A 15,795-nucleotide genomic window follows, 5' to 3' on the forward strand; every position below is an offset into this window, starting at 1 on the left:
TCACAAAAGTCTGTATCTTTGATTGTAGCACATAACCGGGATTGACTGTATTTGTCAAGGAATGTAAAAAATATTTTTCCGTGGCTTGCAAAAATCTGCGTCGATATGTATTCACGCTCATACGTATACATACATATTTACGCTGGTTTGTGGGCGAAGCTGTCACAGCCACAAGGGAAGCGGTGACAATCGTTTGATTTTTTTCGGCACAGCTCGGATTTTCTACCAACAACACAATACTGTGACGTTTTGTCGTCGCGTCATTTCTTCGACATATTGACGTTTTGACAAAACGTGAAGTTCGGCCATTGGTTGTCCGTGACAACGGAGTTTTTGTATGAAACAATGGGTGTATACATATATTTTTACACACAAAGTTGTGTGTAGACAAAGTTACAAACATTATGCGAATGATTCTTTAAAATTTGTTTTCGTGCACACAAAAATACATCCATATGTGAATATGTGAACATTATGCGAATGGTTTTTTTAAATCTTTTTACATGTACACATAATTACATGCATACTTATGTGAATCTATGCGACGGCTTTATCTTTTGAGATGTTATCAAAACTTCTAATGCCCAAGGCAAATAATTATATAAAGATATAACTAACCAAACCTATGTATATAAATTAAATATTAAATAAATATATTAAATAATAGTACATGACATTATTATATATTTCAATAGATTTTATAGAATTCATCAAAATATAAGTCAAATTGCACATACATACATACTGAGAATATCTATAAATGATATACATACATATGTAAATAGTCGTTTGCGCATTGTAAATATTTGAATCTGTAAGTCTACAAACCTGAAACCCTCCAAAAAGAGGAATGTTTCGACAATCGGCTCACCATGAACCTTCTCTATACACGTTCTCTGGTAGCATTTTGTACCGTTCTCGCATGAATTAATAACACTTGGGTTATTTTAGTCAAAAAAATATTTTAGTTCTGCATTGACAGCAAAACGTTCCTTATTTGGTAATCTTCAAAATACAAAAGACAAAGCGTGTATGGTTATGCTTCTATTTATACTAATGGGTAATCTACAATACATATAATTTGTTGTTCTTGATAATGGTGTTTAGTTTAGTGTTATCGCGTACTTTGGACATTGACCCATGTGATAGTGATGTGTTGTAAGTTACATGTGCCTTAACTCTCCCACCCTTATAAAAAGAGTAAAGGCTCCTGCCTTTTTATACGGTTTTAGTGGTGTTCTTCTTGGTTAGGTATTCCATTCCTTGTTTTCGTAGTATTTCCGCGTAACGTTTTTGTGTCATTCGTTGTGTTTTCAATGTTTTATATCTAAGTACTGCATAATATAACTTAAATGATAAATTATTAAAATAGCGATTATACTTATTGTTATAAGAGTTGTTTTAATAGGGTGTTCCTCAAAAGGGATTATGAATGAATGTAATTTTTGGATGTTGTTAAATTTATAGTTAGATTCTCCATTCAAGATTTCTAATAGTTTAATTTTATCATTAGAGTGTGTTTTTATATATTCGTTAATTTTTTCTTTTTGGTTATGATATTCTTTACCATCAATTTTTATGGTATCAATAAATTGTATTAAATTAGTTCCATTAATTGTTTCATTATTAATTTTGTGTTCTCCTTCGATTTGGTTTATCTGTAATAGGGGGATATTATTTTCTTCTATTGTATTACAAAAGGCTTCTTGGTATTCTAATATTGGTATAGTACAATTGTCTTGTGTGTTTTGCTTACAAATATATTTACTCATATTATTTTTACATTTAGTGATTGTTATGAGTTTATTATTACATTGTGCTATCAATGGGTATAATATAAGTTTCCCATGATGATATTTTAGAGCAGTTATGTCGTAGGTCGTAGGTATTATATTTCTGCGTATTCTAATATATCTATAGCTGGGTAAGGCTGAGCTCAGGCTACTACCGGGGTCACAGCTGGCGGATAGTGGACGGCCTACGCTAAGTAGGTCAGCTGCGAATAGTAATACGCAGCCCCCGACCAAGAGCTGCAGGAGAGGAGGGCTTGGCTCAAAACGCCTCACGCGCCCAATGAACCTCCCGCGAAGAGGCGAGAAGATGCCGCCTTCAAATAAGCGTCCACAACCCCACCGGGGCTGCACCAAGGGAGAACCTACCCACGAGAGGGAGGCAACAAAGCGACGAGGGACACAGCGACCAGCACCAAAGATGCACAGAAGAAGAAGAAAACCCCTGGGCAAGAGCCCATCAGAATCGAGACCAGTAAGATTCTGATTATGGAATACTGGAAAACCGAAACGGATAAGATCGACAAAGGGCTGGGGAGGGCAGTATTCTGTCACCTCAGTAGATATGAGTGACATCTTATCGAAATGGCTGGCAGGCTAATACTGCTCTCACCTCCGTCTCGTTAAAACCATGGCAGGTCTTCAAGTACGTTCAATGCACGTCGCCATAATTTCTATGGCCGTACAGGTTCAGTTGAGACGAACTCCTGATTCGTGCCCGAACCTGGCTTTGAACACAAGCTCCCATAAGGACTTGTGTCAATCCTTGCGTGGCCTCCCTGCTTGCATAGATAACCACGGGGTTCATAAAGGGCAACTGCTACAACGTGCGGAGATAGCGGCTTGAAGCGGAGACCCAACAGAAAAAATGAATACACCGCAACTACAACAAAAAACCCAACAGAGGGAACAGCAAAACAAAGACGTACAAGAAGAGGAATACGGAACGGTGTTCCGCAGAAGCAGCAGGATACTCAGATCCCCCATACGCACCGACACCCGAAAGCAGACGGACAAAACTGGCGAAAAGACAGACTCAAGGGAGACTCTGGCCCCACAAGCAGCACCGGCAAAGCAGGGAGAAGGGAAGAGTACCCCAGCTGCCACTAAAGACGGAAATCAGAGCTCGCCGAAACAAGAATACATCACCCAAATGAGACGAGCAGAAGAAGAATCCCTTGAAAAGTGCAAGGGGATAGTGCAAAAAATGAAGTTGGCGATGGCGAAGCAAAAGAACGTCAGCTTGGACGTAAAGAACGGAGCGGCACAGCTAGACGAGCTCTTCGACGTCATTAAGAGCTACCGCAGAAATTGGCTCACTGCGGAAACCGAGAAAAGGCGGGTACACCTAAGCAGACGCATCGCGACCCCAGAGTCAGCAACCTCGAAGCGGCGTGCGACAAGCCCCGTGGAGCCGCGAGAAATAGTGCGACCACGACACGAAAACGACAGCCAGTGGCAAAAAGTTTTGCCTAAAAAAGCCAGGAAAACTCACGTCAACGAAGGAACGAGGGAAGAAGCGCCTAAAAACGCAAAGAGGCAACTAGCCAACAACATGGCTGCAAACCAGAAAGGAAATAACAGGCCGAAACGACAAACAGAGGCCGTTATAATAAAACCATCAGAAGGAAACAGCTACGCCGAAGTCCTCAAGAATATCCGCAGCAAGGTAGATCTTAAAGAGGCAGAAGTCAAAATCAAAAGGATCCGCAAAACAAGAGCCGGAGCCCGGAGAAGTAGCAGGGGCTGTCAAAGAAGCGCTACAGGACCCCACCGAAGGCTCGGCGATCAACATAACAGCTCCTAACACAAGAGAGCAGGTAAGGGCATATGTAACGCTGGACCAGGATAGAGCTGATGCACTAATGCGACAGGCACGCATCAAAATCGGCTGGGTTAGCTGCAGGCTGCGGCTGAAAGAAACCCCCAAAAGGTGTTTCCGCTGCTTTGGTCCAGGACACTTAACCTGGGACTGCAAAGGGCCCGATAGAAGGGGACAAGGTGTTTGCATAAAATGCGGCCAACCAGGTCATAAATTGAAAGATTGCGAGAAGCCTCCTTCATGTTGCCTTTGCAAAGAGGCCAAACATGAAAAAATCGACCACATCCCGGGCTCCGCAAAATGCACGGTATATAGGAATTACCGAGGCAAATGAATATCCTACAGGCCAACATGCATAGATGCAAGACTGCCGACGCACTACTCTCGCAAATGGTGACGGAGAGCGACTACGAGATGATCATCATAAGCGAGCAATACAAAAAGAAAGAGAGAGGTATCTGGCTAGAAGATAGCAGCTCAACCGCCGCTATATGGCTACCACCAGGGAGTAATATCAGGACTGTAAACAGTGGGAACGGCAACGGCTTCGTCTGGGCCAAAAGCGACCTTTTTACAGTAATCAGCTGCTACTTGACGCCAAGCGATAGTATACAGGAATTCCAATGAAAGCTCGACAACATAGAGGATACAGCCAGGTCTATAGAAGGTCAATTGATTATCGCCGGAGACCTAAATTCCAGAGCCGTAGAGTGGGGTCTACCAAGCACGGACTCGAGAGGAAAGCGCATTGTAGAAATGGCTGCGCGGCTAGGGCTAGTAGTGCACAATACGGGAAATGCAACCACGTTTAGAAGACCGGGCTGCGAGGAAACCACACCAGACATTACCCTATCAACAGAACGCACGGCAGGCTCAGTAAAGAACTGGAAGGTCCTGGAGGATTACACTGGCAGCGATCATCACTACATCTCATTTATGATCAACACGGGAACAAGCACTAACCAGCAGAGGAAAACAACTGGAACACGAAAGTGGAACATTGCGAAGCTAGATACTTCGAAATTAATCTCCGCAATAGACGACCAAAACCCATCTAGCAACTCCCCCATAATCGCAGGAAAAACTGTCGAGCACACAATGCTTAATATAACAAGAGCCTGTCAAAAAGCAATGCCCAAGGCCTCCCACAGCAAACATAAAGCAGCAGTTTACTGGTGGACTGAAAATATAGCCCAACTCAGACGGACATGCCTCCGCCTTCGCAGATCCTACACGAGCCGCAACTCAAGAAGCCGATCAATACAAATTAGCAAAGAAGAAGCTAAAGCATGCCATCGACGACAGCAAAAAGAAAAAATGGGAGAAACTACGCGAGGATATAAATAGAAACCCCTGGGGACTCGGGTATAAAATAGTGATGAAGAAACTCGGCGCTCGAGCAAAGCCACCTGATCTAACCGCTGCCAAAATGGATAACATTGTGAACGCACTATTCCCCACACACGAAACAAGGGCTAGGGACCCAGAACACATCCTAAGACCGACGCAAATCCCCCCTTGAGGAGCTGCAACTAGCCACTGCAAAGCTCAAGGCCAACAAATCCCCCGGACTGGACGGGATCCCGTCAGAAATTCTCAAAATAATCGCTGCAGAGCGCCCAGGAGTACTACTGAACATGTACAACGCCTGCCTTGAAGCCGGAATATTCCCTGAACCCTGGAAAAAGCAACGGCTGGTTCTAATCAGTAAGGGAAAAGGAGACCCCAATTCGCCATCAGCATACCGCCCTCTATGTATGCTTGACACAGCGGGAAAGCTATACGAAACCCTGCTTAAACCCAGACTTGAAGCGGCAATCAACGAAGCTGGAGGACTGTCCCCTAGACAATATGGCTTTAGACCCGGCAGATCAACCATAGGAGCAATAAAATGCGTCATCGAAAGCGTAGAAGTCGCACAACGTAGATGGCATAAATACAAAAGAATAGTGTTGCTGGCGACTCTAGATGTCCGAAACGCCTTCAACAGCGCTAGATGGGTAGATATGATCGACGCTCTCGAGAAAAGCTTTAAGGTACCCGACTACCTCAGGGCTGTGGTGCGGAGCTACCTTAGCAACAGGAAACTGCTATACAAAACTAAAGAGGGATCACGACAGATAGCGGTCACGTCAGGAGCAGCACAAGGATCCATCCTCGGACCAGACTTATGGAACATTAGCTATGACGCTATATTAAAACTAGAAATGCCAGATGAATCGTATTTAATAGGCTACGCCGACGACATTGCAGCAGTAATCACAGCAAGGGACACAGAAGAAGCGCGAAGAAAGCTGAACCAGGTCATGATACGGACCCAAGCATGGCTCGACTCACACAGCCTTCAGCTCGCTACGGAAAAAACCGAGCTACTGCTGCTAACAAATAAGCACATACCTCTCGAAGTAACCATGCATACGACTACGGATATTCTTAGGACAAAAAAAGCAGTTAACTACCTAGGCGTAAGACTGGACCCCAGATTAACCTTCTGGGTACAAATCCAGCACGCCGCAGGAAAGGCAGCGAAGATCACCTCGCAACTGAGCCGACTAATGGCCAACATAGGAGGCCCCAGTCAAGAAAAAAGAAAGCTCCTAATGTCGACAACAATCAGCGTTTTATTATACGGAGCAGAGATATGGGCAGATGTACTTAAAAAGAAAAACCGGCGTAAGGTAGCGGCCAGAGTGCACCGCACAGCAGCCCTCAGAGTTGCATCAGCCTACCGAACAGTGTTCGGCGAGGCAATATTAGTTATAAGCGGAAATGCCCCAATTGACCTTCTAGCACACGAAAGGAAAAAGCTGTGGGAGCTAAAGCAGTCATCCGATAGCAACAAAAGCGCAATAGAACAAATAAAGAAAGAAACATTAATAACATGGCAACAAAGATGGGACACCGAAAGTCGCGGCAGATGGACGGCCAGGCTAATAAAAGATCTAGAGTCATGGACAGGCCGAAAATTCGGAGAGGTAGATTTTTACACAACCCAGCTGTTATCCGGTCACGGGTACTTCAAAAAGTACCTTCACAGAATGGGAAAAGTCGAAGAGCCGTCATGCCTATATAACGATGCGACAGAAGACGACGCTGAACATACATTCTTCGAATGTGCGCGCTGGCAAGGAGAACGCACCGCTGTAGCGGACCTGGTTGGCCCAATAAACGCGAACAATTTAGTCAGCGTTATGTTGGAAAGTGAAGAAAACTGGGGCATCATCAAGAAATTCGCTGCACTCTTGCTACGCAGCAAAAAGCGGGACCTGGACGCAGGTGCGCAGATGTAAATCTCTCAATGAGAAAAATGGAACGCCACCCTGAAGTAATGCAAACGCGGTTCTAGGGTGGGCGACGGTTCCTTAGAGGGGGGGTTTTTAGTGACCTGCAAGTGGCACATACCGCTGCTGTGACGACAGCACCGACGATGCGGAAGGCATTTTCCACCCCCTCGCCCGCAAAAAAAAAAAAATGTATATCTCTATAGCTGGAAGGGTTATTTTTTCTATACTCAGGATCTTTTCCACTTCTTCTATATTTATTGCACCTGAATAAAAATTTTTATTTTTTGCAAAATTTATTGTTGTCGTTAAGTCTAACAGTTCCCTGTGTATTTCCTGCAATACCATTCTTTGTTTAATGGCTTTAAGGTTAATCGTGTCTAATAATTTTTCGAAGTGTGAGTTTATTATTTGTTGTTTATTATTATTTTTATGACATTTAGGCAATTCACAAGCTTTGTTGTATGTCTTATGTCGTATTTTAATATTCTTAAAAAATACGACACTTGTGAGCACCCTTAACTGTTGTATGTCATATTTTGTCATATTTCTACACTTAATCAGCTGATAGTGAAAAATTAAGAAGACAGAAATGCCACGAGAAAGTCAGAAAAATAAAATTATAGCTTCTTTATGTGAAAATCATGCATTGGCTCTATTAGGAGTTGAATCAAGTGAGTATTTGCATACATTTCTTCATTAAATACAAATATCTATACTTTGCCAGGTGACGAAGAAGACGAAGCTATTGAAAGTTTTTTGATCAGTATGAGCTGTTTGCTGAGCAACAGAAGAAGCGTTCATTTCGGCTTACCAAAATGTTCCAGTTGGCAGCGATATGTGCTAAGGAATCTTGACGAAAGCAGATTCAATCAGATGCTTCGTGTTCGCCCGGAGGAATGCGAACGTATCTTAGAATTAATTAAAAATGACGCTGTTTTTAAGACAAGTTCAAGTACTTCACAACTTCCAATCGAACTGCAACTCAAAATAGTGCTGTATCGGTTGGGATCTTCCGGCGATGGACAATCTGTTCGAAAAGTGGCTTCCTTATTTGGTGTGGATGATGGACGCACTATTAAAAATGTAACGCAACGAATTTTTACAGCCATATTGCGATTAAAAAATGAGTTTTTATACTGGCCCAATGAAAGAGAAAGACTGGAAATTGTGTCCGCAACTTCGAAAGAAATGCCAGGGTGTGTGGGTTACATCGATGGTTCCGAAATAAAATTAGCTGAAGCACCAGTTATGCAGCATGAAATTTACTATTCTCGTAAACGTCAATATTCTGTAAAACTACAAGCGATTTGTGACTATAAATTGCGCATAAGACAGGTGACGATTGGTTACCCAGGCAGTGTACATGACGCGAAAATATTTTCAAATTGTTCACTAGCAAAGCATCCGGAACGATTCTTGTCGACATCACAGTGGGTCGCGGGAGATAGTGCCTATCCACTGAAACCATATTTAATAACGCCCTTCCGGCAAAACAGTGTTGAACATAGAAAAGAAGAAAGGGATTTATTCAACGCGTATTTTTCCAAATACCGTGTACGAATTGAGAATTGTTTTGGACTTTTGAAAGAGAAATTCGGTAGTTTAAAGGAGCTTAAATTTAGAATGCTTTCAACGTCAAATAAGAAGGAATGCAATGACTGGATTATGGTGTGTTGTATTCTTCACAACATGTTATTCAGTTTCGATATAGATAATGAAAACAACAATGAAGTTTTGATGCCTCAATTCCCTTTATCATCAGAAAATAATATGAGAAATTGCTTGCTTCGTTATATACAAAACCAAAATATTAAATACTTATACACATATGTATGTATATGCATTTGTACTTTAATCATACAAGTTAATAAAAATGCATGATTATTTTGCTTAATTATAATCCAACTATATTTTTGATTTTGGTTCTTTTATTTTGGGTTAGGTACATTTATCATTTCATTTTCGTATTCTTCAAAAGGCACTAACTGTTAATATCACAACAAAACTTATAACATAAAAACTTCATTTAAAACATAAAAAAACATATACTTAATAATAAAAATAAATGCATAACAAAAGTGAACTAAAAATGTAGTGCATTGTAAAATTATTTATATTTGAGCCTAAGCTCTTCCATTGCCAACCTCTCCTGCTTTTGTAATTTCATTTTTTCAATTTCTAATTTGTCATTTGCAACCACATAAACATCAAAATATTTTCATATTTCATTTATATTCAACTTTGGCTAATTGAGCCTTAGTCGCCTGCCCCACACCACACCCACACCCATCACTAACACGCACACTCACCACACTCACCTCGACATCACCACACTCCACATCAACACCACCCACACGCGCGAGCGCAGGATCCACACACTAAAACACACACCACATCTCTCCACTGAAAAAGGGTCCGCTTTGCACAAGCCAGTTCAGATTCGACCACCTTTTTGAATCCACGTCGCTTGTCCGCCACCGCTACACAGCTCGATCCACCTCCATACTTTTAAAATCCGCAATTGACGTTTAGTTTAAGTTGAAAAAAGGGAAAACCCACAAATCCAGGGAAAATTTCGATTGTGAGAACGCCTACAAATCGAGTGCTACTATTATAATACATATAGTGTTAAGACACAAGTGTGAATCCCGATTTTTTTTATTTAAAAGGAAAGAAAGCGATCAAGTGGTAAGTGAAGCGGGCAGTGAACCCAACATTGGTCCTTCGAGCCGCAAAGAACGGCACTATTGAAAACAAAAAAAAAAAGAAAAAATCAAATTTGTGACATAAACATATAGACAAAAGGAGGTTAACTTACACAATTCGTGCAGTGAGGCGACATATACATACATACATACACATATACAAAATTTAGTGCAATTCACTATATACAAAAAAAAAAAACAATTATTGCAAGTGAAATCAAAGTGCAGTGACAAATACATACATACATACAAAAAAAAAAAAAAACAGTTGAAAACGGATTATACAAAACGGTTTCGCACCGTTGCATCAAAATCAAAAAAAAAAATTTATATCAAAATCAAAATAGTTTTATGCTAATACAAACATTTTAAATCGCGGGTGAAACACAAAAATATAGCGTGTGAAATATATAAATACATATAAAATATTCTAAAAATTGTGCAAAAAACCACTAACGTGTAATTACCAAACCAACAAAACTAAACCCATAAAAGATTGTGTGGCAAAGGCCAAAAGTTAAATGAAAATAAAACAAAAAAAAAAAATCCTCAAAAACCAGGCGCGAAAAATAAAAGTGGCACAAATATCAAGACGGGCGCGTTTAATGATAGTGCAATAATCGGGCGCGAAAACAATAAAAAGTTAATTTAAAACAAAAAGAACAAAATTTAATAATAAATAATAAATAAATAACATTAAAAAAAAAAAAGAGGAAAGGAAACCATCAGCGGCAACAGCACAACAAGAAGCAGTTCAAAAACATAAAAACCGGAAGGAAACGGATCACAGGCATCGGCATATCATACACACATATGTATGTATAAATATTAATAAATATCAATTTCTACAAAATTGCACATACTCCAATGTGTACTTAGGTGCATACCTGCATCTTACCAATTTTCTTCTCCACATATATGTGTTATGAACAGTATATACTATAAATAATTATATATATACTGGCATATACATATCTAATACAAAAGGTCCTATTTACGCTTACCCTTGTGTATCCAAACACATAAATTAAAAAAAAAAAAAAAATAAAAAATAAAAAAATTTTCAAGTATACACCTGACCCCGTTTTCCGGCAATACCCCTTATACTCCAAAAGTATAAGCGTCATTCGTATTGTAAAATCATACGTACAGACATACGGCATACAGTTTGCCTTTGACTGTATTTCCTACGTTTAAACTAAAACTATTTCAAACTTTCGGGAATTAATTTGCAACTTTAATAAAACTAAACGGAGCGCTAATTGCAATTACAAATATTTTAATTTAACCCCCAAAAAAAATATATACGGTCAAATCAAAAAAAAAATAATAATAATAATAAAAGACAAAACCAGCACATACTTTATATACATACATACATACGTGTTGGTATCTCTAATTGTTCTCACATACATATATCCAAAGGCCAAATCGGCATATTTCAAGCAATACCTCTTGTTCTTGCTAAAGCACAAGCAAGCAGGATTGCAAACGGAAAAAATCTTTTATATACAAAGGTCATTAACCCTTTTCCCTTTCCTTATTATCGCCCGTATACGCAATTATAAACGAACGAGTGCGAAGCAATAAATAAAATAGAAAGAAAACAAAACAAACTAATAGCACAACTATTAGGGATAACGAAACCGAAACACTCGCTCGTTAGTTCGGCCATTGCGTATACGGATACAACAAAAATACAATTTTATAATAAGGAAAACGAAATACGCGTTCGTTATTAGATACTTGTGTATACAACAACCATACAAACCGCGTATCTTAAAGATTCAAACGTATTTATTAACACCATAAATACACTGAGAGAAGTTTTTTCTGTCTCATATTTTCAATTTTTACCTATTATCTAAATGAACGGAGATTCTAAGGAATCTAAATCGATTCAATATCTAAAGGTACAAAAAATGATTTCTGAAGAAAAGAGCCCATGTACACCTGCTGAAGCTACACGCTCAAAGCAAGGTGCTACAAAGCAAAAAAAAATTAAAGACATTTCATATACTAAGTTTATCGCTGAGAGTGACAGTTTAATTCGATACTGCACTCGATTTTCATCTTCACCGATTCAGGACAATTCTGAATCGGTACTAGAAATCAAAAAAGAAAATCTAGGCAATTTCTGGACACGTCTCCAAGCTGCGTATGACGCAATTCTAGAATCTGACGAATCAGATCTTCCGGAAAATTTTAAATCCTCGGCTTGCTCCAAATACGAAAACTGTTTAGACCAGTACGAGGAAACGAGAGCTATGATCTCTGATCAATTGAGATTAATAAAAGCAATTGCACCTACTCCACAACCGAGAGTAGAGCTGCCTCCAATTCAAAGCCAAGAGGCGAGTTCCGGCATTCACCTTAAAGTGCCAGCATGCGATACAGAAATATTTCATGGAGGTTATGAACAATGGCCGTCCTTCCGGGACATGTTTACGGCCGTGTACATAAACCATCCTAAATTATCTCAAGCGCAAAAATTGTATCACCTCCGATACAAAACAAAAGGTCAAGCAGGCGCAATAGTAAAACAGTTCACTCTTAATGACGAAAATTTCAATTATGCTTGGGAAGCTTTAAAAGCTCGCTACGAGAACGAAAGAATATTAGTCGACAAACAAGTCACAATATTAATGAATTTACCAAAAATTCAGAAAGAAACAAGTGAAGAATTTATAAAACTTCAATCCACTGTTTCAAATTGCTTGTCGGTTCTAGCGACACAGAATATTCCCACAGACAATTGGGACCCCATACTGGTAAATATATGCTCCGCGGCATTACCGGAAAAATCTTTGCTTCTGTGGGAGCAATCGCTCTCATCACGAAGAAAATGCCCAACGTGGCAACAAATGAATGATTTCTTAACTACCCAGTATGAAATTGCGGAAAGGGTAGATAAAAAAACGGTCAGAACTAAAAACGTTCAACACGACCTAAATCGAAGTTTTATTAGACCCCAAGCTAATAACAACCACAATTTAAACAGAAGCTTCTTTAAAAACCAATCGTTCACATCCGAACAATATAAACAAACGTCATGCGAACTGTGTAAAGGAGGGCACAAGCTGAAAGCTTGCGAAAAGTTTAAAAAACTTAATATCAATGAAAGGAACAACTTTGTCAGAGCAAAAAGGCTCTGTACAAACTGCTTGTCCCACTCACATAATCTCAATAATTGCGAAAGCAAATTCAATTGCGTATATTGCCACAAGAGGCATCATTCAATGTTGCATTTCAATAACTTTCCTAGCACACCCCAAAGTAGCGCTTTCTCCAAAAGAGCCACGGGTTTAGTTGCAACCGCAACTCCCGAAACACAAAATCCCGAAATTTGCCAAGAGACACCATGCTGCTCAAAGGCTTTAAAAACACAAACGCTTCACAGCGAGAATCAAAGTAGGGTACTACTACCCACTGCAGTTATCTCCATCGAACACCGAGGAGAACTTTTCAAATTGAGAGCCCTAATAGACCAAGGATCACAACGATCATTCATAGCGTCTAGGGCACAAAATAGGCTAAAACTACCAACAAAACAAGCCAATTATGAAATTACGGGAATGGGCGGAAGAGTAGTACAAAACTCAAATAAAATCTGCCCCATTACCCTGATTTCCCCCCCAAGCGGATAAGCGCATTCAAGCAGAAGCTATAGTCTTACCGCAACTTACGAACATGCTTCCAAGCTATCATATAAATAGCAAGCATTGGCAAAAGGTTACACACCTAAAGCTAGCAGATCCTAACTGCAACACCCCCGCTCAAATAGATCTTCTATTAGGCAGCGACCTTATACCTCAAATTATTCTAGAAGGGGTTGAAAAAATTTCAAACACCCTTCTAGCTCAAAATACTATATTCGGTTGGATACTAAGTGGACTAGTGACAGAATCAGTTACCACCATGACAACTCAAGTGGAAGAAATATCCAATGAATTTCTTAATTCACAATTAAGGAAATTTTGGGAGTTAGAAGAACTCCCCCCCATTTCAATTACAACGCCAGAAGATCAGTATTGTGAAGACTTTTACAAAGCCACAACTACTAGATCAGGAAATGGTCGGTATGTCGTACGACTACCATTTAAACAACAATTTCCAGATACACTCGCCATAGGTCACTCTCGCACCTCTGCAATACAGCAGTTTCTAAGTATGGAGAAAAACCTGCTTAGAAAAGGTGAACTCAAACAACATTATGATGGAGTCTTAGAAGAATACCTCCATTTAGATCACATGGAGGAAGTAAGCCCGTGCGAAAAAATCATAAAAGGCAAATATCACTCATTCTACTTGCCACACCATGCAGTAGTAAAGCCTGACAAAAAAACCACAAAGGTTAGAGTTGTCTTTAATGCCTCGAGATCCACTAGCTCGGGGAATTCCCTAAATGATATTCTATTTACGGGACCCACACTCCAACCAGACTTGATGCTCCTCATATTAAATTGGCGTATATACAAATACGTTTTCAATGGGGATGTCGAAAAAATGTATCGACAAATAATGGTACATAAGGATGATCAAGATTTTCAACGAATTATTTTTCGAAAATCTCCCAATAGTCCACTAAGCGACTTTAAATTAAAAACAGTTACCTTTGGCGTAAACTGTGCCCCATACCTCGCCATTCGTACACTCCACGAACTGGCAGAAGACACAAAGTCAGAGTTTCCTCTGGCAACACAAGTCTTAAAAACACATACGTATGTAGACGACATCCTGTCTGGGAGCCACAGCCTCTCACAAGCATACGAGTCCTTATCACAAGTGATAAAGGCCCTCAACACCGCAGGGTTTCCTTTAAAAAAGATCACCGCTAATCACCCAAGTATCTTAAAAAATATACCAAACGATAACAAATTGGATACTAATTTCCTTATCTTTGAAAAGGAAAGTATAACAAAAACACTGGGCATCCAATGGAATGCGATATCGGACCAGTTCTCATACACGACAGAGTCCATAACCGCATTATCCGCCATAACAAAGAGGCAAATTTTATCCTCAATGGCAAAACTTTTTGACCCCGCAGGATGGCTTGCGCCAATTATGATACAAGCGAAAATCCTGATTCAAGAATTATGGCTAGATGGAACAGACTGGGACGAACAAGTGAAACCTCTTCGCTTAGAAAAATGGTCCCAGTTCGCTAATAATCTGACCGACATTTCGCAGATACAAATTCCACGGTGGGTAAACTATTCCCCCGAATACAAAGTGGAGCTACACGGCTTCTGCGACGCCTCTGAAAAGGCATATTGTGCCACTATATATGTGCGCACACAAAGCGATATTGCAACAACAAGCCACCTACTAGTGGCAAAAGCAAAAGTTGCTCCTCTAAAAACCATAAGTCTACCACGACTTGAACTCTGTGGCGCTCTGCTACTAGCAAAGCTAGTTTCCATGGTGCAGACCCACTTAAACATGGCAAAATATGAATTATACCTCTGGTCCGATTCCGAAATAGTTCTAGCCTGGTTAGAAAAGCCACCACACGCGTGGAAAACATATATTTCTAATCGAACGTCCCAAATACTTGATCTAGTAGGATCAGCCACTTGGCGGCACGTAGCCAGTGCTGACAATCCTGCCGATCTTGGGACAAGAGGGTGCAAACCCCTTCATCTCGCCACCACCACCCTCTGGTGGAATGGCCCCCGATGGTTAACAGAATCTCCCGATTCTTGGCCACAATCGCCAATGCGCAACATAATCGCCCCAGAAAGTCGAAAAATCGACACCTAACTCACACAATTGGATGATAATGACATCCTTGAACGATTTTCATCGTTCCCCCGAGCACTCAGAGTAGTCGCCTATATGCTCAAATTCATAGAGCAACTTAAACTTAAAGTTAAAGGAGTAACTTACACCCATTGCGATACATTGACGCACCAGGACTTACAAAAAGCAAAGGTCGCGCTTATCGCCTCAACGCAAACGCGCTACTTCAGTCGCGACATATCGTTACTAAGAGAATCGAAGCCAATTGACAAAAAGAGCTCACTCTTAGTACTAAACCCATTTCTTGACACGAAAGGTCTGCTTCGTGCCAATGGTCGGCTCGCTAATTCAAGCCTGACTTACAACGAACGCCACCCCATCATAATACCTGAGAAGTCTCCTTTTGCCACATTACTCCTGAATTACATCCATATATTAATGTTGCACGC

General features: G+C 40.4%; 1 protein-coding gene across 1 annotated transcript; it reads left to right on the top strand.

Annotated features, from left to right (window-relative positions):
• Positions 1–7,474: 7,474 nt before the first annotated feature.
• LOC126765561 (uncharacterized) lies at positions 7,475–9,278 on the top strand. The gene is made up of 3 exons (XM_050483169.1): positions 7,475–7,567; positions 7,661–8,685; positions 9,157–9,278. The coding sequence occupies exons 2-3, from the start codon at positions 7,662–7,664 to the stop codon at positions 9,276–9,278; spliced, it is 1,146 nt and encodes a 381-aa protein (XP_050339126.1). The 5' UTR covers positions 7,475–7,567; position 7,661.
• The last annotated feature ends 6,517 nt before the right edge of the window (positions 9,279–15,795 follow it).

This window comes from Bactrocera neohumeralis, unplaced genomic scaffold, assembly GCF_024586455.1.
Source record: "Bactrocera neohumeralis isolate Rockhampton unplaced genomic scaffold, APGP_CSIRO_Bneo_wtdbg2-racon-allhic-juicebox.fasta_v2 cluster10, whole genome shotgun sequence".
NCBI classification, from domain to species: Eukaryota; Metazoa; Arthropoda; class Insecta; order Diptera; family Tephritidae; genus Bactrocera; species Bactrocera neohumeralis.

What these genes read in the sequence shown, in the direction of transcription:
- LOC126765561 (XM_050483169.1), top strand. Translation starts at nt 7,662, where the DNA reads ATGAGCTGTTTGCTGAGCAACAGAAGAAGCGTTCATTTCGGCTTACCA. An exon ending in TATGAGAAATTGCTTGCTTC is followed by an intron (nt 8,686 to 9,156) that starts GTTATATACAAA and finishes ATTGAGCCTTAG; the next exon opens with TCGCCTGCCCCACACCACAC.